This window comes from Cololabis saira, chromosome 18 (assembly GCF_033807715.1).
Source record: "Cololabis saira isolate AMF1-May2022 chromosome 18, fColSai1.1, whole genome shotgun sequence".
Taxonomy (NCBI): domain Eukaryota; kingdom Metazoa; phylum Chordata; class Actinopteri; order Beloniformes; family Belonidae; genus Cololabis; species Cololabis saira.
Window position 1 is genome coordinate 11,700,960 of NC_084604.1, and position 24,703 is coordinate 11,725,662.

A 24,703-nucleotide genomic window follows, 5' to 3' on the forward strand; every position below is an offset into this window, starting at 1 on the left:
TTTGTTTAATTATAGTATATAATAATAATAATAATAATAATAATAATAATAATAATAATAATAATAATAATAATAATAATAATAATAATAATAATAATAACAATACTGTTACTTAGCAGTGTGAGTACAGTGTGTGAATAATTATAAATACAGGTTAAATGATCAGTGAATGGGGGTAGGACTAAATAAGTTTACACTACTTCCTACTTTTTTGGCACATATAATTCAAGTTAGCAAGTTTTAAAGGATGAAATTCCTTGTTTTGTTTTGTTGTTGTTGTTTTCTTAAACTTCTCATGAAGTGTTGTTTCTTTTTTTTTACATGTACAAAAAATAAAATAAATCAAATCAAATCAAAAATAAATACGTGTTAATAAATGATTAGTGAATGGGGGTAAGAATAAATCAATTTACACTTCTTCCTACTCCTTTTTGCACATATTAAGTGTAATAGTGCATATAAAGTATGACATTCTTTGTTTTGTTGTTTTGTTTTCTTATCTTCTCTTTAATTGTTGTTCTTTACATGTACAAAATCAAATCCAAATCATCGAGCAGCCCGTTGCCGTGCTGCCGTGCTGCGCCTGCGCAGTGCGGGCCAGCTTAGGCTGGGTTATAGCATAGCAACGGGACAAGCCTGTGCACAGCAACGACGACCCGCCGCTCCAGGGATAACGTGGTGCTCAAGTGAGTAATTACGACCACAAATCACACACAAAATCATCTTCTGTGGTGCGAGAGTAGTGTTATTTGAGCTGGTGTTTGATGCTGGTGTCGGGTGAACATCCCCAGTGTCCCGGCAGAGCCGGGCTTGTGTGTAGTATCTGTCAGGCCTGCAGAGGGGGTTAGGTCGGCTCAGCTGCGCTGCTGCCTGCGGGCTGGATGCTCACACACGGGCTGGAAAAACACCCGCAATTACAGCTGCAGGCCGGTCCGACCAGGCTCAGCCCGCAACATCCAGCCCAGCGCTGCAGAACAACACGCACTGCTGCAGGTTGAGATCCGTGGAAAGCCTGAATTATGGTTCAGCGTTAAAGCGACGCAGAGCTTACGCCGTAGGGTACGCGGCGACGCGCACCGTACGCCGTAGGCTCTGCGTCGGTGTAACGCGGAACCATAAATCAGCCTTAACTACATCTGCTGACACCAACACAAACACACAAAGCACTGTTGCTGTCAGTGGATTTAAAAAAAACTGATTAGACAAATTGTTTACTTTCTTTCTATAGAACAGATTGTGGAGTTTGTAGAGTTTTCACTTTAGAAAATATATATTTTTTAATTGTTTTACACTTTAAGCAAAACATATTTCAGGAAAAACAACTTTTTTCTTCTTCTTGGTTACAGGGGCGCCTCTAAAAATGTTCATAGTGGGGGCCAGAGGGGCCACTTCAATTCTTGGGGTGAACACCAAAACTGAAAGCCATCATTACAGGATTTTATTATACAGTTGTAGGAGTTTGGGAACAAAAGAGCAGAGAAACGCTTTTTGTGGACGAAGAAAAAACTTGTGTTGTTTAATCCAGTCTCTCGTTACTAACTGACCGTTACCAACGGTAACAGAACACCAACAGAAAACACATCGTCATCATTAATAACGGCTAGATTCTTGTGAATTCTAACCTAAACAGTTAAACAGTTAAACAGTGTCCTGCTCGTGAGTGGCCACTACAATGTTGTAATATGGGTCAATGACGAATAAGGATTTTCAACAGGTAAATTTTAAAGTAATAAAAAAAAAGAATATCTATTGCAGTAGTTCAAACATTAAGAATGTTGTGTACACATAAATTCATATACAAATTTTAAATTAAGTGATTTAGTGAGTTTTTTGTCAAGATGAATTGGCACTAGCCTTAAAAAAGGTCATGTGGTGCAACCATGATTCATATTAAAATAAATTAATTTCCTTAACATCTTTTTTTTTTTTACAAGTTTTCAGTATTATACAAAAATGGTTGTTTTTTTAATGGTCGCGCCACATGATATTTCATAAAATCATCAGTCAAACTTTGTATATTATGATGGAAATATAAATACAAATGTGTTGCAATCTTACACACTACAAGACAGTTCAGAAATCATGCCAGATAGGGCAGAAGATTGATTTAAATACATTTAGAGTGATTTCAAAAAAAGTTTTCAAAACAAGTCGTGGTCAGACGGTCGCACCACATGACATTTTGACGCTTAAAACAACAACAAAATCCCAAATAACTAGTATTTTTGTCAAATTCAAGTGAGTCCATATGTGGTACAGGTAGTTCATATATATGGTATTTTTTTTATCCATTTAAACCTTTTTTGAATTGAAAAAAAATCAGTTTTTCAGAAAATATAGGCGTCACGTCATTGACCCATATACAGGCTCAGAAATACTTAAAGAAACGCCTACTGATATGCATTTGACCCAAATGATTTGGGTTGAAACGCATGACTGACGATAGAATCTATGTGACCGGCAAGTGTTTTTTGTTTTTTTTATTGAGGCCAGTGGGGTGGCCAGTAAATTTGTAGGGGGGGGGGGCGTGGCCACCCCTGCCCCCCGCCCCCCCCCTGGTGGCGCCACTGCTTGGTTAAAAACATCTTCTAAAGGTAATTGTCCCTTTGTTGCAACCGGCTACCCACAGTACAAAAACATGCGTAGTAGGTTAATTGATGATTCTAAATGGCCCGTAGGTGTGAGTGTGAGTGTGTCTGGTTGTGTGTATATATGTGGCCCTGCGATGGACTGGTGACCTGTCCAGGGTGCAGTACACCCCCCTCCAGCAGACCCCCGTCACCCTGCAAAAGGATAAAGCGGGTTTAGATAATGGATGGATGGATGTTGATTTGTTATGTGATTAGAATTGCTATCTAGTCTGATTTGGCACTGTTTACTCATCTTCTTATCCAACCTTTAAGTGGCATTATTATCATTATGTATTTTTCTGCTTCTTACTGTATTTTTGATCAAAGACACATGCAGTGTTTTGCCCTTTTAAAAAAACAAATACATTTCCTGACTTCTTAGTAAAATCTCTGTTGCACATTTAGCTGAAAATCCTGCAGGAATACCGCTCAACCCCGCCCCATTTAAACTTTGTTTTCACAGCTCAGTACATAGTGGACAGTTTTATGCAGTGGAGTGAGCATCTTCACTCCTTCTTCTGCGGGGTGTGTCTTTTAAAATGGGGGTCACAACCTAGTTACAACCCAGACTCTGACCCAAGTCTGTGTCTTGTCATGTTCTAAGTCTAAAGCTGGGTGGATATATTCAAATATTGAATAATTATTTTCTGATCTGGGTCTGTGATGCCACAATGCCCTGCCCTACATATTTTCAGTGACAGAATTGTGCTATGTTTGAATTTTGATTAAGTAGTCACTTCATGCACCAAATTTGTGCTCATGCTCTTTTTTTTATTAATTCCAATTTGAGTTTATATATATATATATGCATGCATCCAGCCATGATATTTTGTGATGCAATTAAGCTTTTTTTAAGTTGTTGCTTGACTTTGCGCTTTTAAAAGATGGTACCTCTGTAATATTACACACGCCCCCAAATTGATTTGTGTTTTGGTCTAATCACTGATTCCTGTAGCCGTTTTCCATTATAAAGTCCTAAAGGCACTAAACACATCAAAGACAAGCAGGAAATCTTAAGTTAAAAAGCTGGACCCAACGAGTATTTGGCATTTTTAGCTGGAAATTAGAGATGCACTGATCCACCTTTTGAGTTTCAGTCAGATTCTGCCAAAACGGTAGAAAAATATAAACATCTACTACATTATCCAAATCTTCCACTAAAAGACAGCAATGCTTCATCTGAACATGGTAATTTATGTAGGGCTATTGCAACTGTAAAATTGTTAAGGTTTGAATGTTAATTGAATTTTTGAGTGATGCCACCATTTCTATATCCGATCAATGAATTATGTCAGTATTGGCCCACAGTTGGATAGGATCAGTCCCATCTATATATTTGAAATTGATTAAATGACAAGTCACGTGACCCTGTACAGGATTAAACGGGTAGGAAAAAATGGATGGATAGATGGATAAATGACAAGTAGATCAGGTTTAGTGCTGGACCTTGAATGTACAGAATGGGTTATGTTTTGAAGACTGTGATACCAGAAACATTCTTATGTAGATGTTTTCATGCGGCTCACTCATTTATCAATATTTGTCAACTGCAGTAGACTGAGTCCACGGGTGTAAGTGAAAAGGAAGCAGGTGGAACAGTGAGGAGGGAAGAAGCAGAGAGGGAGAAGATTCAGGGGTTTAAATGCTTTAGAGCAATATAAGAAATAGGTCAAGAGAGTTTAGGGTGGAGTGGGTGGAGAACAGTGTCAGGATGTTGCAGAACTAAAGATGTTAAGATTTTTTCCCCAAAAAGGTAAATTCTCCATATTTTGGATTATCATTATACGTTTTTAAATCAAAATAATATATTACTACTGGTAAGATTAGGTTGTTTGAATATAGCATAGAAAGATAACAAATACATTCAGTGTCTGTCTGCATGTATGTGATAATGATAAACAGATAGATGGGTTAAATGCAAAAATACAGACTACGATATGTTCAAGATCCATAGGGATTGTTCTGAAGCAAAGTAACTCATTTTACTAGTGATATTTGGACAAAGTGACATAATTGAGACTATGACCACAATTTTAAATAATCTGTTGATGAAAATCCTTTATAGTAAATGTCTGCGTGAAGTCTGGAGCGCATGGACATCAGCAAATTTCCTCGCAGTATGTTCAGGGTCATTTTCCATCTGCACTGTTGAAGCTCTGTCCTATTGCTTTTGTAGCATCTGGCTGAATGTGAGAAGAGATTATAGTCCTAAGCGCCTCAGAATTCATCTTTCTACCCCTCTCAGCTGTCACATCATCAATAACACCAGTGAGTCCGTTCTGTTGGCAGCCAGGCCATGAAACTGCTTCCCCCATGTTTTATATCTGATGTGGTATGCTTCGGATCATTAACTCTCCCTTTTCCATCCTTATCTGTACCCATCGTTTTGAGACAAGTTTATCTTTGTTTCTTTTATCCAAATAACATGGGAGGCTTTTCGGGTGTTTTCTGGAAAGTAGTTTCTTACCTTATCTTCAGTGTTTCTAGTCGCCCATAGGAGTGAGTGTGCGTGCTTGTTTGTCTATATGTGTATATGTACCTATATGGATGGATGGATGGATGGATGGATGGATGGATGGATGGATGGATGGATGGATGGATGGATGGATGTCAACCCTCCGTATTTAAATTCATGAATGTGTCTCTTGATGGCAGAGGTGTCAAAAGTATTCACATTCATTACTCAGGTAGAAGTATAGATACTAGAGTTTAAAAATACTCCTGTAGAAGTTGAAGTATCAACTCAAGTTTTTTACTCAAGTAAAAGTATAAAAGTACTGGTTTCAAAACTACTTAAAGTATAAAAGTAAAAGTATTGTAAGGGGGGAAAAAGCCATTGAAAATTAATTCATCTTAGTATAATGTAAATATATTAAAGAAGCATATATGTGTACTATTGAGCATTAACATGTGTTTCAGAGAGCAGGAGATATGATGACTAGTTGCCTATAAGTATTGTAATGGTGCAAAAAGTCAAACTTCAGAGGCATGTTATCATTTATCCTAACCTTTATTGGAATGTACATCCAAGTTTAGTTGCAGGAATCTGAGGGAACGGATGTAAGAACAAAACTGGACAAGAACATCTGAAACAACCACAACCAAATTCACTCTATCCGGATGGAGCAATTTAACTGGATAGTTTTTTTTAAAAGGCCGAAATGAAATAGAGTAACGAGGTTTTTAAAATGTAAGGAGTAAAAGTTAAAAGTCGTCTGAAAAATAATTACTCCAGTGAAGTATAGATAACCAAAATTTCTACTTAAGTAAGATAACAAAGTATTTGTACTTCGTTACTTGACACGTCTGCTTGTTGGTAGCCTATGTTTTGACAATGAGACACCTAGCTACTTCAGAATGGTCTTGACTTCTGTTAACGCTGTGATGAGGATTTTCTTCACCAAGAAAAGGTTGCTTTGATCTTCCATGCTCTTCCAGACCTTTTAGGCTTTGCTAAACTCATTGAGGCTTTATCGCTTTTTGAGAATTTACTTAACTGTTAATTTGGCCACACTTGAGGTTTTTACTATCTCTCCTGTCAATGTGCATTACTTTTTTTCATCTTATTGATAGCCTCCTTCACTGACATTGAGATTCTATTGGACTTTATATTGGCAGCTCCCCTAAAACAGCTACCAAATGCCAACTCACTACCTCATATCGACACCAGAACTTTTATCTGCTTCTTTTGTCGTGGAATGAAAAAGGGCAACGAACCAAACCTGACCCATGAACTTCTTTTCAGTCAATTGTCAAAATACTTCTGAGCCGCTGAAAGTAGAGGTATTTTGCTCATAATGGCTGCAAATACCACATGATTTGTGAAACCTCTTAAATTAAAGATGAAAGTTTACATTTTAACTACATCTTAATGGTTTTATTTCAGTTTCAATCTGGTGCTTATAAAGGCAAAAATCATAAAAACTCTGTCGTTGTCCAATTACTTCTGGACCTAACTGTAAATCTGGATAGTTTGGTTTAATTCAAATAAACTGGCATCATTTGTCTGCTAAGTGTCTGTTGTAAAACTAGGGATACAACTAAATTACTCTTTTCACTGTCATTTTATCCTAAAAAAAACCTCCCTTGTCCACATATCAGTCAAATTTCAGACCTTAAAATTATGCCTTCATTGTTTTAACTGGAATGAGCAAGCATTTGTTATTTTACTGTGAAAAGGTAAATATCAATAATTTGTGAGCTGCTATAGTGTCATGTTCACAGTGTGGATAAGGCCATCACGGTAAATAACACAGCGTCTTGTTTGGCTGTGATCATGGACTGATCAAAGTCTAATCCTGGGATATCATATTAAGACATTGTCCATTGTTCGCCTGACTGGAGTAACAGGCTTATTCACCTGCCACAGCTAAATTAGCAGCATTTGCCTGTCAGACAACGTGATGCCTGTGAAGTCCTACAGTCAGGAAGTGATTTTTTAACACCGTCCTGTGGGGTGTTTATTGTGTTTATTGTGGACAGTGTCAGCTGACAGGAAATGCTTCAGTATTGCTGGAATATTCCTTATTGAAGGCTTTCATGTCCTGATTCTGGATCCTGTTGGATGTAACTACCGACCTTTTGAGGTGAACTGTTTCAGAGCATGTTAAACACCCTGGATAAAGGGATTAACTGAAGAAAAGATTAGTGACCCAGTGAGTAAAATACCGGCTGCTGGTTTATCTGCAACAAAATATAAGTGGCTGCTAAGCTGAGAGATTTTTGGTCTTTAGGAATAATTTAGTTTTTGAAGACAATTGTGAGTGATATTGTAAGGATGTGATTGTTTCTGTGTGTTTTACGTCAACACAAACTGATGAACTTTGGGATTCTGGATTTTGGAATAGTATCAGTGTTAGAAAAAACATTGGTTTAGATATGATTTACAAAGTAGTGATGGATCATGATTTTAGAATTTTGAAATAATTATTAAAAGTAATATTTGAAGCAGCTATCATTTTGTTTTAGATTTTATGTCGTTTTAGATTTTCTGGCACCTGGAAGCAGTGTATTAGTACCACAACAAGGTGGCAGTAATGACCCTTACTGCTTACCAACCATAATAAAAACAACTGTTCACTATGGCCAGGTACTGCAACATGTGTGTGGGATCTTTAAGAAAAGTTATAAAATAAAAAATTCAATATGCATTTACTTTAAATGACCATTTCTAAGATTTCCCTGCTAGAGAAGGTAAATCTTCATCTTCACAGTAGATATGAATGGCCATATATCTCACATAGTTTTGGTTTCTGTCCTCCAGGTCTTTCTCTTGGGCGGTTAAACACAACCCATTTCTTAACAGTCCACAACATCACACACAACAGTGAGTAAAATATTTGTTTGGTGTTGGACCTGAGACATATGATCACTGTAAAAAAACAACAATATTTTTATTGTGTTTGCCTTTTCATCTGAACATGATTTGTTTAACTGAGTACATTATGCAGTTTAAACATGAATATCACTGAAAAGAGTAGCTCCTCTCTAATTTGTAATTCAAATGATATCCAATAATATGAGTGTGTTTGTGTGAAGCAGGAGGATGGCGGTGAATGTTTACTCCACCTCTATGAGCGCAGAGAACCTGAGTCGCCATGACATGCTGGCCTGGTGCAACGACTCCCTGCAGCTCACATTTACAAAGATCGAGCAGCTCTGTACAGGTAAACAACTTTCATCTTGATCTTCCAATCGTTTCAAAATGAATATTTCGCTCGCAAAAACATGACCCCTGTTTTTGTCATAGGTTCTGCTTATTGCCAGTTCATGGACATGCTGTTTCCAGGGTGCATATTGCTGAAGAAAGTCAAATTTAATGCTAAATTGGAGCATGAATACATTCACAATTTCAAAGTCTTGCAGGCTTCCTTCAAGAGAATGAATGTGGACAAGGTGAGAGCTGGTTAGCCATGCTGTTGTTTGGTCTCAAAAATACTCCAGGTTATTCATTTATTTGTAAAAGGGTAAGCAGTCTTGCTTTCTAATGCCTCATTGTTTATGGACCACTCTCTAAAGTAGATGATATAAAGTATTATCTAGTTGGCTGTCAGAAAAGAAATGTGTAGTTTTTAATTATAGAAACTTTGGATAAGCAAGGTTAGTGAGATAAAAGTAATATTTGTGACAATAACCACTCACCATCTCAAAGATGTGGCCAAGTACCACAAAAAGACATCATTCCTGTATGCATGGGTCCAAAAAGCATTTTGAATCACAGCAGCTGCTGTATTTAGAAGTCTCTTCCTTTGGGCGTTTTGCCTTTCATCCTTTCAGTGCTTGTGTCATCCGTTATCCGTCTCAGATCATCCCCGTGGAGAGATTGGTGAAAGGAAAGTTCCAGGACAACTTTGAATTCCTCCAGTGGTTTAAGAAGTTTTTTGATGCCAACTACGATGGGAAGGAATACGATCCTCTACTGATGAGGCAGGGCCAGGAAGGAACGCCAACACCACCTAACCAAGGTAGGAATTCCTCGCATGTGTGACACAGACTACGTTTACATGCAGTCAAAATGTGGGTTATTGCTAATATTCCGGTTACTGAAACATTGGGAATAATCTGTTTCCATGCGTGAGCAAACTGGGTTATCCCTGTTTACATGGTAATTAATCATTTGGGATATCTGGATCAAACCAGCGACGCACGGAGAACATCATGACGCAATTCCAGTCATTTCCGCTTCTTCTTCCTGTATCCAAATTCAAAAAAAATGCTACTTTGTGCAACTTTTCGCTCTCCTTCTTGTAAATCTCGCTATCACGGTACTTTCTACCGTCTACAAATGCCAAAATGTTCATATCCTTCATTACATCTATGAAGTGATTAGTCTCCTCCTGGTCTTGGTTTCTCCGTGTTTATAAGAACTTCCTGGACTCAAAAGACCAAGATTCCTTGTGAAAAGAACATGCGCAGAAAACAAATTCATGTTCCGTTTGATCGTGATATTCCGTTTGGTGTTTACACGACCGAATATTCGGGTTTTAAAAGGAGTAAACCAGGGGTCATATTCAGGTTTTTAACAACCAGAATATGAGCAAAAATCGGGTTATTCAAAGGGGTTATTGGTGTTTAAATGGCCGTGCAAAACCGGGTTATTGCTAATATTCGGGTTTTAAAAGGGTTATTAACTGCATGTAAACACGGTCATTGTCAGCTTCGTTTCATTGCTTCCACCTCTTCATGCAACATCCCAACCTCTAAACCAGGTCAGCCCATCCACCCTAGAACTACTACCAGACCCCCCCGGCCAGGTAACACCCCCTCCATCTGCACGTCTTTATCTCATGTCCAAGCTTGTGGTTTCCAGTGTCCTTAGTTTCATTAGTTTTTTGGTTTATTCTGGTTGTGAGATAATTGAATGCAAATGCAGAGCTGTAAAGAGAAGTTGCATAAAGTCATGTGATAATCAAAGTACACCCTCTTTCAGTTATAAGATTTTATATATCACATCATAATTATTTACTGGGTTTTAAAAAATAGATTTAAAAACTATAATCTTACACCGAACAGGTTCAGCATAATTGTATTCTGTTAGTTAAAAGCAAAAAAAATTAGGTTAAAAGGGACCTATTATGGCATTTAATGTATATTTTAAATAGGCCTTAAATGTCTTAAAAACAATCTAAAGCTTGTTTTTTCTACATAAAACAGAAATTCAGTCTGTGGGCCATGTCTCTAGGTGACCGCTTCTAACCCCATTTTCTGTGCTTCATTCTAAGGGGAGTCTATGATAATGAGGCTCTGTCCTGATTGGCTGCTTGAATGACGTGTAGCAGGGGAGGGAACAAAGCCTCTCCGGGCTGAAAAGCCGGCTGCGTACACAAAGCGTGTCCCATATGAGCGAGCTTCTGCGACAAAATCAATTCCATGGCTTTACTTTTTTTGTATTGGACTGTCCTAACTGGCCGCGAGTTTAACAGTTTCAGTGTGGACAGAGAGCGTCCGATGTCACGCAGCTCGACGCGATAGTCGGACGCTCGCATTCAGTTACACGGATCTTAAAGCCTGATTTATGGTTCTGCGTTAAATCCTTGACTGGGTCACCTCGTCTTCACACTAATTCACACAGGAAGATGTAATTGAATTCTAAACAGTTACACCACAGTTATTTACTCTGATTCCTCATTTCATTTCATTTCTTATGTTACAAGACAAATGAATCATGTTAACTGTAAAGAAATCACAACACTGAATGTTCACAAATGACAACTTTATTGTTAAAAAAATAAAAGAACATAAGTTGTATATAAATAACATTTATGCACTATTGCTGGCTCAAGGAAGGGCCGTGCGTCTTCTGAAGGTGTCGTTGAACAGCTTCAGGTACTTGGAAGATCTGAAACCATGAACAGAAGAAAAATGTATTACTAATAGAGCTCCGGTGTTACCTAACGAGTGAGAGGCTCCGTTAGGGAACCCTGGAGCCACCGGGGCTCCTCACCGATCCGGTCCGGTGAGGGGCCCCGGTGCTCCGGAGCTAAGCTAAATACTTAGCCCATGCAAAGGTCATACTTGTAGCAAAGCTCTCAAGTCTCACGCATTGAGCGTGAGACACACGCATTTCAACCAGTTCACACGCTCACACGCCACACCTGACATTTCTCACGCTGAGAGGTGATAAAGTCGAGCGCACAGAAATTAATACTGAACGGGCGGGGCGGAGGAGGATTTCTCCGCTGAGTTTACAGCGGTCCCGCGTCAGCGACCTACCAGCCAATCAGAAAATAGTATGTCTTGTTGCTGGGCAGTTTTTTTTCCCGCTGCGTGCTCGTTCCGTGGATGCGCGGGCACGCACAGGTTGCAGACGAGTTGGAAAAGCAAAGCAAGGTATACGGTAGGTAACTACTTCATTTATTATCATTCACTAAGTTAGTCATTGGCAAACTGTAAGTCTTCACTTATTGGGTCTCCTAATGTTGGTTTTATTAATTCAGCGGCGGTTTTGTAGTCTGGCCTTCACTGATGCTTTGTTTATTGACCAAAAAAAGAATAGGGGAAGCTAGTGCACCTGTTTTGTATGGAAACCTAATGATGCAAATCAAATTAAAATGAGTCACACTACCAAATAAACCACAATTTATGTGTGTTCTATTTGAAATAAATCCAAAAGTTGAGTTCATAAAGTAACTTTCTTTGCATTCATTTGATTCCCAATCAACATACACTGGTAGGAGTTGCTTTACATTGTTAATATGGTTTTAAAAACTGTTGTGAAATGCAAAATAATAGAATTTTATACATGCAAATATGTGATTAATTACTGAAATTCAGCCATTAATCACGATTAAAGAAAAATTCATCGCTTGACAGCCCTAGAAAAAAGCCAAATAGCCCACAATTGTGTATAACATTATTTGAGCTTGGAGAGCAGCTCTCCCCTATTCTAAGCCAGTGCTTTCTCCACAAACCATAAGGAAACAGAGCTACATGTCTGTGGATTAAGCCACAGCCACACTGTCAACTCAATGTTAAGTAAATAAGGTGCTTATACTTGTTCTAATGCAAGCCGGCAATATGTATAAACTCAGATAAGTCTAACAATATGTAAACTAAAGTATTATTAAAGACACCATATTTTTTCATTATTTTGATAATAGTTAGGCCTTCAGAGAAGGTCTAGACGGCCCTGACGGTCCGCCACTGGATTATAGTTTTAGTCTGAAGAGTAAAGAGTAAACGATGAACAGAAAGTGTGCCTATTTTTTACTGTTTGCCTTTGTCTATTTCAAAGATGTCAGGGAAGAAGCAAAAGAGCATTCGGTCATTCTGGGCAGCAAAGAGTCAGCCCCCTAAAAAGGTTGCCAGGTCAGAGGAGATGGTGGAAGAGACAATGGAGAAGACGGAAAGGGAGACTGTAGGGGAGATAGTGACAGCGGAGACTACAGAGGAGGAGAGAGTGGAGAAGACAGTTGAGGAGACAGTGGAGGAGATGGTGGAGGAGAGAATGAAGGAGACGGCGGAGGAGACAGCAGAGGAGACAGCAGAGGAGACAGCAGAAACGGTGAAAAAGCGGCCATTAAGTGGAGCTGCCACCTATAGGTGCACTTTTAAAAGTGAATGGTCAGCAAAATGGCCATTCATCACCGTAGGCACCACCAGCTCCTACTACTGGTGCTCTGTCTGCAGACAGGAAAACTCCTGTGCCCATCAAGGTGTAACAGACGTGCACAGACATATTAAAAGCAAAGGACATCAGGCTAAAGAGCAGGCTATCCAGTCCACAAGCGGCATTACTACTTTTTTTGCCCCAGCTTCTGTGTGTGGCATAACAGCACAAGAGGCCAAGGTACATATGAAAAGTAAAAAGCTTGTGATAACGTTCGTTTGCATTTTTCGTAACATTGTAGGTTATATTAATAATAAAAAAGTAACAAAACACTTAATACTGCATGGAATGTTTATATGATTTGGTGCTTAAATTCATCCCTTTCTGTTGCAGACAAGGAGAGCTGAAGTAAAAGTGGCTGTGGCAATGGTGCAGCATAATGTGCCATTTGCTGTCTCTGACCATTTCAGCCCATTATTAAAGGAGTGCTTCAGAGATTCCACCACAGCACAAAATTTCAAATGTGCCAGCACGAAAACAACGTGCATAATAAATGAAGCAGTGGCACCTCATTTTAAGAACAAATTGGTCATGAAGATGAGGGACAATCCATTCACCTTGATCACTGATGGGTCAAATGATACAGGTATTGTTTTGATAGCCATTGTATACATTTGCTTGTTTTCCACACTTTCCAGTACCTATTTCTTCACAGAACATTTTAGTGTGGTGTGTAATCTTGTAAAACATGTAACTCATCATTGCAGGACAAGAGAAGATGAACCCGCTCACTGTGCGAGTTTTTGACAGTGATTCTGGAAAAGTTGTCCATAGATTTTTGGATATGTGCACAACAAGTGGGCGTAGCTGTGGCACAGCGGAAGTAATCTTCCAAAAAATGAACGAGGTCTTACAGAAACACGCCATACCTTGGGGAAATTGTGTTAGCTTATCAATTGACAACGCACCTGTGAATACAGGAGCAAGAAATTCCATTGCATCCAGGATTCTGAATGAAAATGCCAACACATACATCCATGGGTGCCCCTGCCACATTATCCACAATACCGCCAAAGAAGCTGGACTGAGATTTTTGGAAGTAAGTTTGATCATCTATGCTTTCAGTGACCTATCAGTTGAGCCTAATCCCAGGTTAAATAGTTTGTTAAGCTGTGGTGTAATGAATCTGTGATGTGATTGAATCTAATGTCATTATAAAACATCATGTATTGCAGGTGACTGGATTTGATCCAGAGGATCTGGCTGTGGATGTTGGATACTGGTTTAAGGGTAGCACCAACCGTAAGGGTTACCTGTCAGGTTTGTGATTTAAACAGCACCAGTGTAGTACAAATGACATGAAGAAGACTTTAATTAGACTGAAATGTAGGATGTTACATTCTTGTCACAGAATTCTGTGAGTTCCATGGAAGCGAGTACATGGAAATACTTCAACACATTTCCATTCGTTGGCTGAGCCTGGAGAGATGTTTGACTCGCCTTCTGCAGCAGTATGAGCCACTCACCAGCTACTTCAAGTCATTAAGTAAGCTGCATATTTCACTGACATAAATGCAAGATTACTACAAGACTGAAATGAAAACATATTTGGTATGCACAACCTATACTTTTGTATTTACAGATGAGAAACAACCAAGGTTTAGAAGGCTGGTGGGTGCATTTTCTAACCCGCTAACAGAGGTGTACCTCCTCTTCTACCAGGCAACATTGCCAGCCTTCTCCACCTTAAACCTCCTACTCCAGAGAGAGAAGTCCTCAATCTTCCTTCTACATGAAGAGGTAAAATGGAAGGGTTGAGCTATGCTTCTGCAAATAATGTGCTGTACTTGGTCATTTTTTCATTTGCTCATACATATTGTTCAAATGTCATTTGAAAATCTTTTCTGAATTACAACTTTGTAGATGACAAAGTTCATCCGCAAGTTGTGTGCAAAGTTTCTGAAGCTTGCAGCACTGCAGAACCAAGATGTTCATGAAATCCAATACAAGGACCCATCAAACCAACTGCCAGGTAATATTCCCAAGTTTCTCATAGGCAGATACACATACAATGTCCACCCACTGACCACAAATAGACTGTTTGTGAGAGGACTGCTCATTCAGTTATATGAGACTGATGTCCTTGATGTCATGGGATATACATTTACGAGGGTTATGCAGATTAGCAGTTGTGGTTGTTCTTTGTTGCTAATGAACTCTGTTAAGGAAACATATAGAAAACAACTATTATTGTGAACTTACCTGTTCCTAAGGGTAAAGTCTCTTGTTTACTCTATCTCTCTGGTAGGAGAAAAGCTGAACATTGGATTCATTACTCGAGCTACGCTCAACAGGCTCCTTGATGCGGGAGACATTACACCACAGCAAGTGGAGAGGTTCCAGCAGGCTGCACTGGCATTTCTGTTAAGGGCTGTGGAGTACGCCATGAATAAGCTACCCCTGAGAGAGACCCTGCTCAAACATGCTAAGTTTGTTGATGTCCAGCAGAGGACAGAGTGTGGAGTGGAAGATGCTCTGTACTTTGTTGAAAGGTAAGGGTTTCACATTTTGAATAGATTGTGAAGTTTGATGATCACATCTGAAAAACAAACCTTGTTGTTTCTCCTACTGTAGCTTTATCAATTCAGTACACATTGTGTTCTTTAGGTTTCCTGAACTGCTTCCATTCCACGGACCCCAAGAGCATGATCAGCTCAGTGAGGAGTTCCTGGACTATCAACTGATGGACATCCCTATGCCCCAAGACCCAGCCACGTTTGACACTGAGGCTTTCTGGGGGAATATGTCATCACTGAAGAACAGGGTAAGAAATATTCTGCACCATCTGACATACACATTTACTTTATCAACTTTATAAATGCAAATATGAGTGTAATAAGGCCTCCTTGGTACATTTTTTCAAAGGTGACTGGTTTGAGCAGATTTGGACGGCTGTCTGAGATTGCCAAACTGGTGTTAGTGCTTCCACACTCAAATGCAGATGCGGAGAGAGTGTTCTCCATGGTGGGACTGAACAAAACCAAAACAAGAAACAGTTTGGCCCTGGATGGAACGCTCTCATCCATTATGACTGTGAAAATGGCTGGCCTTGAGCCACAGTGCTTTAAATGGGAGCCCCCTAGCTCTGTCATCAAGGCATCAAAATCTGCTGCAAACACTTACAACACACAACACCATCAATACACACACACACACACACACACACACACACACACACACACACACACACACACACACACACACACACACACACACACACACACACACACACACACACACACAAAAAATGTTGAGCACTGCTGTTGTGAAAAGTGTCTTACTTATTATCCATTTGTTGTTGGTTTTTTTCTTAAATGTATTAATAAAACAATTTATTTTATTTAGCTGGATTTGTCTTATTGGATTAACCCATTCTTTTAATTTTTATTTATGCTGGTCAATTATAAAACAGTATGTAAACTTGAACTGGTTTTTAAGTAGCAAAAATAATTGGGAGTCTAGATTGGGCCGAGGGGCCGCTGCGGCCAAAACGCACAGAATTTCAAGTCGCACCAGCCCTAATAGATGTAATCTCACTCCAAACTTTTCATGAAACTTGAGAGCCCTGTTGTAGACCAATATAAATAACATAAAAAAATAATGTCACTTACCGGGTACCAGTACGGGTCCGTACTGTTGGAACTGATCCTTTTATGAGGGTAAATGTCGATGCAAAAACTGTCTCTCGCTGTGGAAACAGCCACCGCTTCCAAACAATGGCTGAAGCTCCAGCCGGCGGAGTTAGTTGTGGGCGTGGTTTCAGCAGCGGAGGCCGACCTATGGAAATCTGCTCCCGTCGTTACGTAACGACGGGAGCAGAATCTGAACGGCTCGTAGAAGTCACATGACACTGGAAGATTCATCTGGGCGGCTGGACAGACACTGCAGAATTTGGTTTCTTTCCTCCTTCTCTGAGTTGTCAGGGTGAGGGGAGACCACTTTATTTATGTTGAAGCAAGAAAAAACTTGTCTTTCATAATAGGTCCCCTTTAACTAATTATGTACACCTTTTTAGAAAAGGGGGACAAGTAACAGGTACAGCTATTGGTCAACACCTAGATAAAGTATCTGGGCACATTTTCAGAGTTCCTTTTCACACACATTAAACCAATCAGTTTAACAAAATGTGGAGTGCCTGTAAATGTGATGTATGCTTTAAAAAAAAAGAGGAAAACAGGAGTAAAACCGTCAAAGGGAAAACTGAGGGCTCTGCTTAGTAACTAAATCAGAGAATGATTAGCATGTCTGGTCTGTAATCATGATTGACTCAAATGTGCTTTACACAAGAAGGATTCACAGTAATTTGAAGTACAAAGTCATTGTAGTAAATGTTTTCCAAAATGTCAGTATTCTTCTTTTACCCAGTAAAACCTGCATATGACAAAATACAGTGTTTATTATGTATTGAAATGAAAAACACCTCAAATTTTGTTTTAACAGTTTCTAAATAATATTTTTTGTATCATTATGAATAAATTGGTTAATTGTACATATTTTATTTAATTAATATGATACATCCAGCATAAATCCAAACAAATATTAAAACTATCCATGTAAGGATGAATTTGTATAGGCATGTGTGTGCTTGCGCCATCGCTTCTGTTTCTGCACATATTCTGCCACCCTAAACATTTTTTAGAAGGAAATAACTGAAAACAAAAACAAAAACGTGGTAGTGTAGATATCAATTAGGGCCGAGCAATTAATCAAAAGTGATATTCAAAACTGAGAACCAACATAATCCTCCACATGTCAGTTATTTCAATTATTTTCCTTAATTCATTACTTTGCTCACTGTGTGTATTCATGTACACCACAAATTTAAACCAAATGTCCCAGTTTCATTAGTTTAGCATGTTTATTGGAAAGATATTGTCAATGTTCTATGAGCTGAAAAATAATAATAATAAAACAACACTAATCATAATCAATTGCTCAGTTCATGGTAATATTGTTTGAAGGCATGTTGCCCAACCCTAGTGTCGATGCAAAAATAGTTAATAATAGCAAGGTGAAGAACCACATTTAGTCTCTTCGATGTGCTGCGCGTGTATATTTCTGTGGCTTTATGCATCATGTTCTCCTTTGTGCACTTTATCCGGTATAATTGTTGAGGGTCATGTTGAGGTTTGGACTTGGCTGAAGATTAAGTTTAGATCTGAATTTCATTAACGGAGAGGTTAGTGTTTGGGGTTTCTAGTGTATACCAAAAGAAACAGCAAAAACAACCGATCCAGGGCACATCAGCAGTGTCCTCTACTGTGTTTTAAGCATCTGCACTGCAACTATTTAAATAGAAGATATATGGAGATCAGAAACATTTTACAAAACTCCCAACTATGGGCCTGATTTATTAAAGGTTTGCGTGCGTAAAAACGTGTGCAAACTTGACATCACCCGCAAACCAAAGTGCAAGCTGATCTACTAACAGCGTGCAAAGAGGACTGCGGCTCTCAAATGAGCAAAATAGCACACGCTATTCATTTAGTACTTTTGCCCTGATGAATAATCAATATGGGGCGTACCCGCCAGAAATCGCTAAATACTGGGAGGGGAAAATGCAAATAGGTCCATTTACCACGCGCAATGAGATTTACCAAGCCTGAAAGTTTTTGCGGGGATTGTGATTGCGTCTGTATTTAATACGTTCGAAAGGAAGGTGCTAATCTGCCCAGCATTACGCACCGATGCTTGTTGGTGCCTGATTTGAGGACTGGGGTGGGGATGGCTCAACTTGTGGTGAGGATTCTCCACATGCAAAAGGAGAAATATTTTATTTGAATGTTAAATCGAGTATTATTCAGCAAAAGGTTGCCACAGGAGGCACCTTCATTTTTTTATTTGTGATAATAAATAAATCACGTGTTTTCATGGAGAAAAAAGTGTTTCTTATTTTGCGCCTGTTCTGCAGTTGTCATACCCCGGTGTTGTGCCGTATTCAGCACCCCTGCCGTGAAAAGAACCCCCTCGTCTGACAAAAATTATATTCTCATTCTGTGTCACGTTCTGTTTAGCGTCCAGTTTTGTGTTAATGATTCATGTTTAAATGCGCTCATGGATTCCACAATAGTCATACTTTCCCACAATCATAGTCACAGATAACAAAAATCGGGTAAATGGTTATTGATGTCATTAATTAATAGCTCCTAAGTATGTGTTTGTGTGAGTGTGTATATATAAATATATTGAAGTGTCAGTGTGTTGTTTTTTTTCTTGGTCTACTTATCATTGAATATACGAGGGGGTGCTTTTCACGGCAGGGGTGCTGAATACGGCACAACAATTTGCCTCTTCCACTAATATCTCTAACTCCAACTCGTCAAATTTCATGTTGCGCTCGCAAACCGTAAGACACGCAACAGCTCATTTAAATACTGCGGTTTGCACCTGTTATCAATTGCGCACGCAATCTTAGTTGATCACCCGCAAAACACACAACAACAGCACGCGCAAACTTTTTCAGTGCACACGCAATTTAGTACTCTTTATTTAGGATCTTAGTAAATCGGGCCCTATGTGTACAAACACATGATTAAAACATAAAGTTCAAACATAGAAACATGCCTATGGTGACATTTATAAAGGTGTAATGAAACGTTGTTTTTTTTGGTTGCTATAATATATTGAAAAGTGTCTGAATTGTCATTATTTATCCTTTAATGCTTCAAAAACTAGTGTTTTACAAAGTTTAAAAAAAGAACATGACTAAACGGACTGCAATAGGATGCAAGTTATTCTGCTGCTTTTAAGACATAATGTCAGTGATCAAAACATAAAATCATTCATTAAAAACTACGATAGAGAACTTCTATTTAAACAGCCTCCAGACCACCTGGTCAAGTGATTGTCATTTCTTATTTTGCAAGGGATGTGTCTTAAGTGCTGCTTATAGTGTGCTTTTTACTTTAGTTATGGATTAAAGACAAAATCCAAAAAGATTTAGAAATTAAAAATATGTGTGTCTCTCTTTTAGTCCCCATGAGAACCTCGCCCACGGTACCAAAGAGCGTACCGCCCCCACAGAGGCAGGTCAACGTGCCGGTCCGCAGGAATGTTCCAGTCGCCCGAAACGGAGGAGACAGCGAGCTCGTAGAGCTCAACCAGCAGGTACCGGTGATCCCACCTGTTCAACCTTCACTACCATCTCCCTGTAGACGTCTGGAGAAATCCCCCATCACCTTATGTCCTCAGAGGAAACCTTCAACGTTCATTTAGGCTGTAAAAGTTTGGATGTATCCTATCTCTTATCCTATCCCAGGGGTCGGCAACCCAAAATGTTGCAAGAGCCATATTGGACCAAAAACACAAAAAACAAATATGTCTGGAGCCGCAAAAAATGAAAAGTCTTAGAATGAAGACAACACATGCTGCATGTTTCTATATTAGTTATAACTGGGGGAAGATTTTTTTTCATTATGCACTTCGAGAAAAAAGTCGAAATTTCAAGAAAAAAGTCGAAATGTCGAGAAAAAAGTCGAAATGCCGAGAAAGAAGTCGAAATGTCGAGATTAATGTTGAAGTACAATCTTGAGAAAAAAGTCGAAATGTCGAGAAAAAAGTCAAAATGTCGAGGAAAAAGTCGAAATGTTGAGAAAAAAGTAGAGAAAAAGTCCTAATGTCGAGAAAAAAGTCCAAATGTCGAGATTAAAAAGGAAAGGAAAAAGGAAGAAAAAAAGAAGAAAAAAAAGAGAAAAAAAGGAGAAAAAAGGGAAAAAAAAGGTCAAACATTTTTGAAAAAGCTCCAGGAGCCACTAGGACGGCGCTAAAGAGCCGCATGCGGCTCTAGAGCCGCGGGTTGCCGACCCCTGTACTATCCTGTATGAATCCTTTTGTTGGTCATGCAGTGCCGAGTTGAGGACTCAAAATGACTTGAATCAATACGGAAATCCATGAAAGAAATGATCAGCACAACGTCACTGTTCCCACACCGTTCCATGATAAAAACTGTGCAGGTCCCAGTGAGCTGATCCAACATATTCTTATGTAATTATCTTCATTAGTAAAATGTGTTAAACCACTTTTGTGTGTCCTTTGTGTGCATTTTGTTGAATATGGTATTTAATCACCACCTTTGCTCATTTTTTTTCTTCACTTCTCTTCAATTTGTTTATATTTATTTGAACCACTACCGGTAACCTGTTTGATTGGCCCTTCTGTTGTTTTTCTCTGGGCTGTAAACGGTCCTAGATTCTGGATATGAAGCTGACTATAGACGGACTGGAGAAGGAGAGAGACTTCTACTTTGGAAAGCTGAGAGACATTGAGCTGATCTGCCAGGACAACGGCTGTGAAACCAGCACAGTCCTCAGCAAAATCATGGACGTTCTGTACGCGACAGAGGTAAACGCAGTCCTCCACACACACCTCATAACCACACAGATGACAATATTATCCATTTGATATTTTTCATTTATCACATACAATATACAGGGGGGAGAACAAGTATTTGATACACTGCCGATTTTGCAGGTTTTCCCACTTGAAAAGCATGTAGAAGTCTGTAATTTTTATCATAGGTACTCTTCAACTGTGAGTGATGGAATCTAAAAAAAAAATCCAGAAAATCACATTGTATGATTTTTAATTAATTAATTTGCATTTTATTACATGACAAGTATTTGATCACCTGTCAACCAGTAAGACTTCCGGCTCTCACAGACCTGTTAGTTCTTCTTTAAGAAGCCCTCCTGTTCTCCACTCATTACCTGTATTAACTGCACCTGTTTGAACTCGTTACCTGTATAAAAGACACCTGTCCACACACTCAATCAAACAAACTCCAACCTCTCCACAATGGCCAAGACCAGAGAGCTGTGTAAGGACATCAGGGATAAAATTGTAGACCTGCACAAGGCTGGGATGGGCTACAGGACAATAGGCAAGCAGCTTGGTGAGAAGGCAACAACTGTTGGCACAATTATTAGAAAATGGAAGAAGTTCAAGATGACGGTCAATCTCCCTCGGTCTGGGGCTCCATGCAAAATCTCACCTGGTGGGGCATCAATGATCATGAGGAAGGTGAGGGATCAGCCCAGAACTACACGGCAGGACCTGGTCAATGACCTGAAGAGAGCTGGGACCACAGTCTCAAAGAAAACCATTAGTAACACACTACGCCGTCATGGATTAAAATCCTGCAGCGCACGCAAGGTCCCCCTGCTCAAGCCAGTGCATGTCAAGGCCCGTCTGAAGTTTGCCAATGACCATCTGGATGATCCAAAGGAGGAATGGGAGAAGGTCATGTGGTCTGATGAGACTAAAATAGAGCTTTTTGGTCTAAACTCCATTCGCCGTGTTTGGAGGAAGAAGAAGGATGAGTACAACCCCAAGAACACCATCCCAACCGTGAAGCATCGAGGTGGAAACATAATTATTTGGGGATGCTTTTCTGCAAAGGGGACAGGACGACTGCACCGTATTGAGGGGAGGATGGATGGGGCCATGTATCGCCAGATCTTGGCCAACAACCTCCTTCCCTCAGTAAGAGCATTGAAGATGGGTCGTGGCTGGGTCTTCCAGCATGACAACGACCCGAAACACACAGCCTGGGCAACTAAGGAGGGGCTCCGTAAGAAGCATTTCAAGGTCCTGGAGTGGCCTAGCCAGTCTCCAGACCTGAACCCAATAGAGAATCTTTGGAGGGAGCTGAAAGTCCGTATTGCCCAGCGACAGCCCCGAAACCTGAAGGATCTGGAGAAGATCTGTATGGAGGAGTGGGCCAAAATCCCTGCTGCAGTGTGTGCAAACCTGGTCAAGAACTACAGGAAACGTCTGATCTCTGTAATTGCAAACAAAGGTTTCTGTACCAAATATTAAGTTCTGTTTTTCTGATGTATCAAATACTTATGTCATGCAATAAAATGCAAATGAATTACTTAAAAATCATACAATGTGATTTTCTGGATTTTTTTTTTAGATTCCATCACTCACAGTTGGAGTACCTATGATAAAAATTACAGACTTCTACATGCTTTACAAGTGGGAAAACCTGCAAAATCGGCAGTGTATCAAATACTTGTTCTCCCCACTGTAAATAGATGTCTGAAAGCAACGAGATGTGATGGGTTCAACAGCAGCCCAAACTCCAACCAACCTGAGTTTTTTTCTCTTTTTGGGGGGTTTTCTTGCAGGATGGATTTGCACCCCCAGAAGAGGATGAATTAGAAGAAGAAACACGAGGAGACCAGGAGGAGTTTTGAACTCTTTCTCTCCCCTTCATCGTCCTCTCTCATCTCTCATTGTTTAATCCGAAAAAACATTCTTTTTAAATTTTACCCTCCAGAAGTTCATTTTTACAATCTCCCTTGACATGTCTCACTTTTTTTATGGCTGTACATATCCATGAAACTTTATTGTACAGCCTCGCTTCGCAAAGTCTTACTTGTAAAAAGACATTTAACCAAAATCTGTCAGGACTACAGCGCAGCAGCCTGGCTTGGCTTAATCACCTAATTCTAACCTTTTATCAGAGAGGACAGCTGCACTGCAAGACAAGCTCAGTCTACTAGACTGTCAGAAGTTTGAAATAAACAGCATTGAAGCTAAACTGCTATGAACCTGTCTGTGTGAAGAGGCAGGTCACTTTCTCACGCTACACATGTTCTGATCGGTCACTGCACAGATGCACAAACATGATTCAGGATTCTCTAGAGAGTTTATTTAAGAGCTATGAAATGCTTTACAAAAGGTGACCGGTTTTCACCAAGTTTCACATGTCCGAATTAGGAAAAGTGTGAAGCCCTTTGGGAGAGAGGCCTGCACGTGGATATATTTTGATCACATTACATGTGATGGTACATGTGAACATTAGCACACAGACATATCGCAGACGTTGAACTGCTCACATGTACAGTACATGTTTAAATGAAGTTATTGTTTTATAGATAAAGCATCACAGATGAGTTCTTATTCATCGAGTTGTCCTAACAGACAGGGTTTATCAATGGAACAGCAGCTATGTCATGTTTTGAAAGCATGTTTAGGCACGGTGTATTTATGTTTTATTTATTGAAGTTTTTCTTTTTTAATCTGCTCTATTCAGTTTCTGGGGGAAAAAAAAGGTTTGGATTTGGGGAGATTTAAGGTCTTGCACTAGTTGTAGCAAAACGACATGATACAAAATGCCAACATGCAGTTATTGGCTCATGCCATCAAAGATATAGGAAGATGCAATTTTATATTTTGTAGATTTATTTTAAAAATAGATTTGTTTTTATTTTTGTTTTTATTGAATTCCTCATGGCCGAGCCAGAAATAAAGGTGTAAAACTTGTTTATCAGATAAATATCAGGCTATGAATTCTACAAATGAACATACAAACAAATAACAGTCCATACACTACTAAACACTAACGTTTTGACTGTTAATGGAGTTAAACATTTTAGCTGCTATCGTTGCTGTATTTGAACTGACATGTTACATAACATTAAGGCACCACTGTGGCTACTAAGGAAATGAATGGTTTAGGTGTCTGACCGATCGGAGAGGAGGAAACATCAGACCCTTTCTAACTGTTTGTTACCATGGCAGCCATGTGAAGATGTTGCATCATTTAGATATACTGCTGGAATGAAATAAAGCTCTGAGATTTCAAGAACACAAGAGTCTCCGTGTCTTTTTCACTGTTAACCATCATTGATGATTCCTGAAGCTGGAGTCTTTATCACTTATTTTTCTATTTACATCACATCTGGTAGATGCTTTTGAGCTGTGGAATGAAGGCCAGGCAAGTTTATTTGTATAGCACAATTCAACACAAGGTAATTCAAAGTGCTTTACATTAACCTTAAAAGCGGCAAGACACAATTAAACAGTAAATAACAAATAAAATGATAAGAAAAGAGGTAAAATAATAAAAAGCACAAGTTGTTAAACAGTAAGGGCAGTAGAGTACAGCAGGTAAGTATTTAATCTAGTACGCTTCAGTAAACTAATGTTTTTAGTCCTGATGTAAAGGAGCTGACAG

The 24,703-nt window shown here is 39.3% G+C and overlaps 2 protein-coding genes across 7 annotated transcripts; both read left to right on the forward strand.

The window, feature by feature from the left end:
- The first annotated feature begins 582 nt into the window (after nt 1–582).
- LOC133464764 (microtubule-associated protein RP/EB family member 3-like) lies at nt 583–24,330 on the forward strand. Of its 6 annotated transcripts, none has more exons than XM_061746944.1 (9): nt 583–686; nt 7,894–7,956; nt 8,169–8,296; nt 8,380–8,525; nt 8,935–9,094; nt 9,839–9,883; nt 19,712–19,845; nt 20,926–21,078; nt 22,869–24,330. In XM_061746944.1, the coding sequence occupies exons 3-9, from the start codon at nt 8,176–8,178 to the stop codon at nt 22,935–22,937; spliced, it is 828 nt and encodes a 275-aa protein (XP_061602928.1). In that variant the 5' UTR covers nt 583–686; nt 7,894–7,956; nt 8,169–8,175; the 3' UTR covers nt 22,938–24,330. The 6 variants fall into 6 exon arrangements, with proteins under 6 accessions (XP_061602928.1, XP_061602930.1, XP_061602933.1 ...); XM_061746946.1 differs by having other exon boundaries at nt 8,172–8,296; XM_061746948.1 differs by lacking the exon at nt 583–686 and adding an exon at nt 7,167–7,285 and having other exon boundaries at nt 8,172–8,296.
- LOC133464765 (zinc finger BED domain-containing protein 5-like) lies at nt 13,077–14,350 on the forward strand. Its single transcript, XM_061746950.1, has 4 exons — nt 13,077–13,324; nt 13,446–13,777; nt 13,914–13,998; nt 14,090–14,350. The coding sequence occupies exons 1-4, from the start codon at nt 13,105–13,107 to the stop codon at nt 14,248–14,250; spliced, it is 798 nt and encodes a 265-aa protein (XP_061602934.1). The 5' UTR covers nt 13,077–13,104; the 3' UTR covers nt 14,251–14,350.
- Nucleotides 24,331–24,703: the final 373 nt, after the last annotated feature.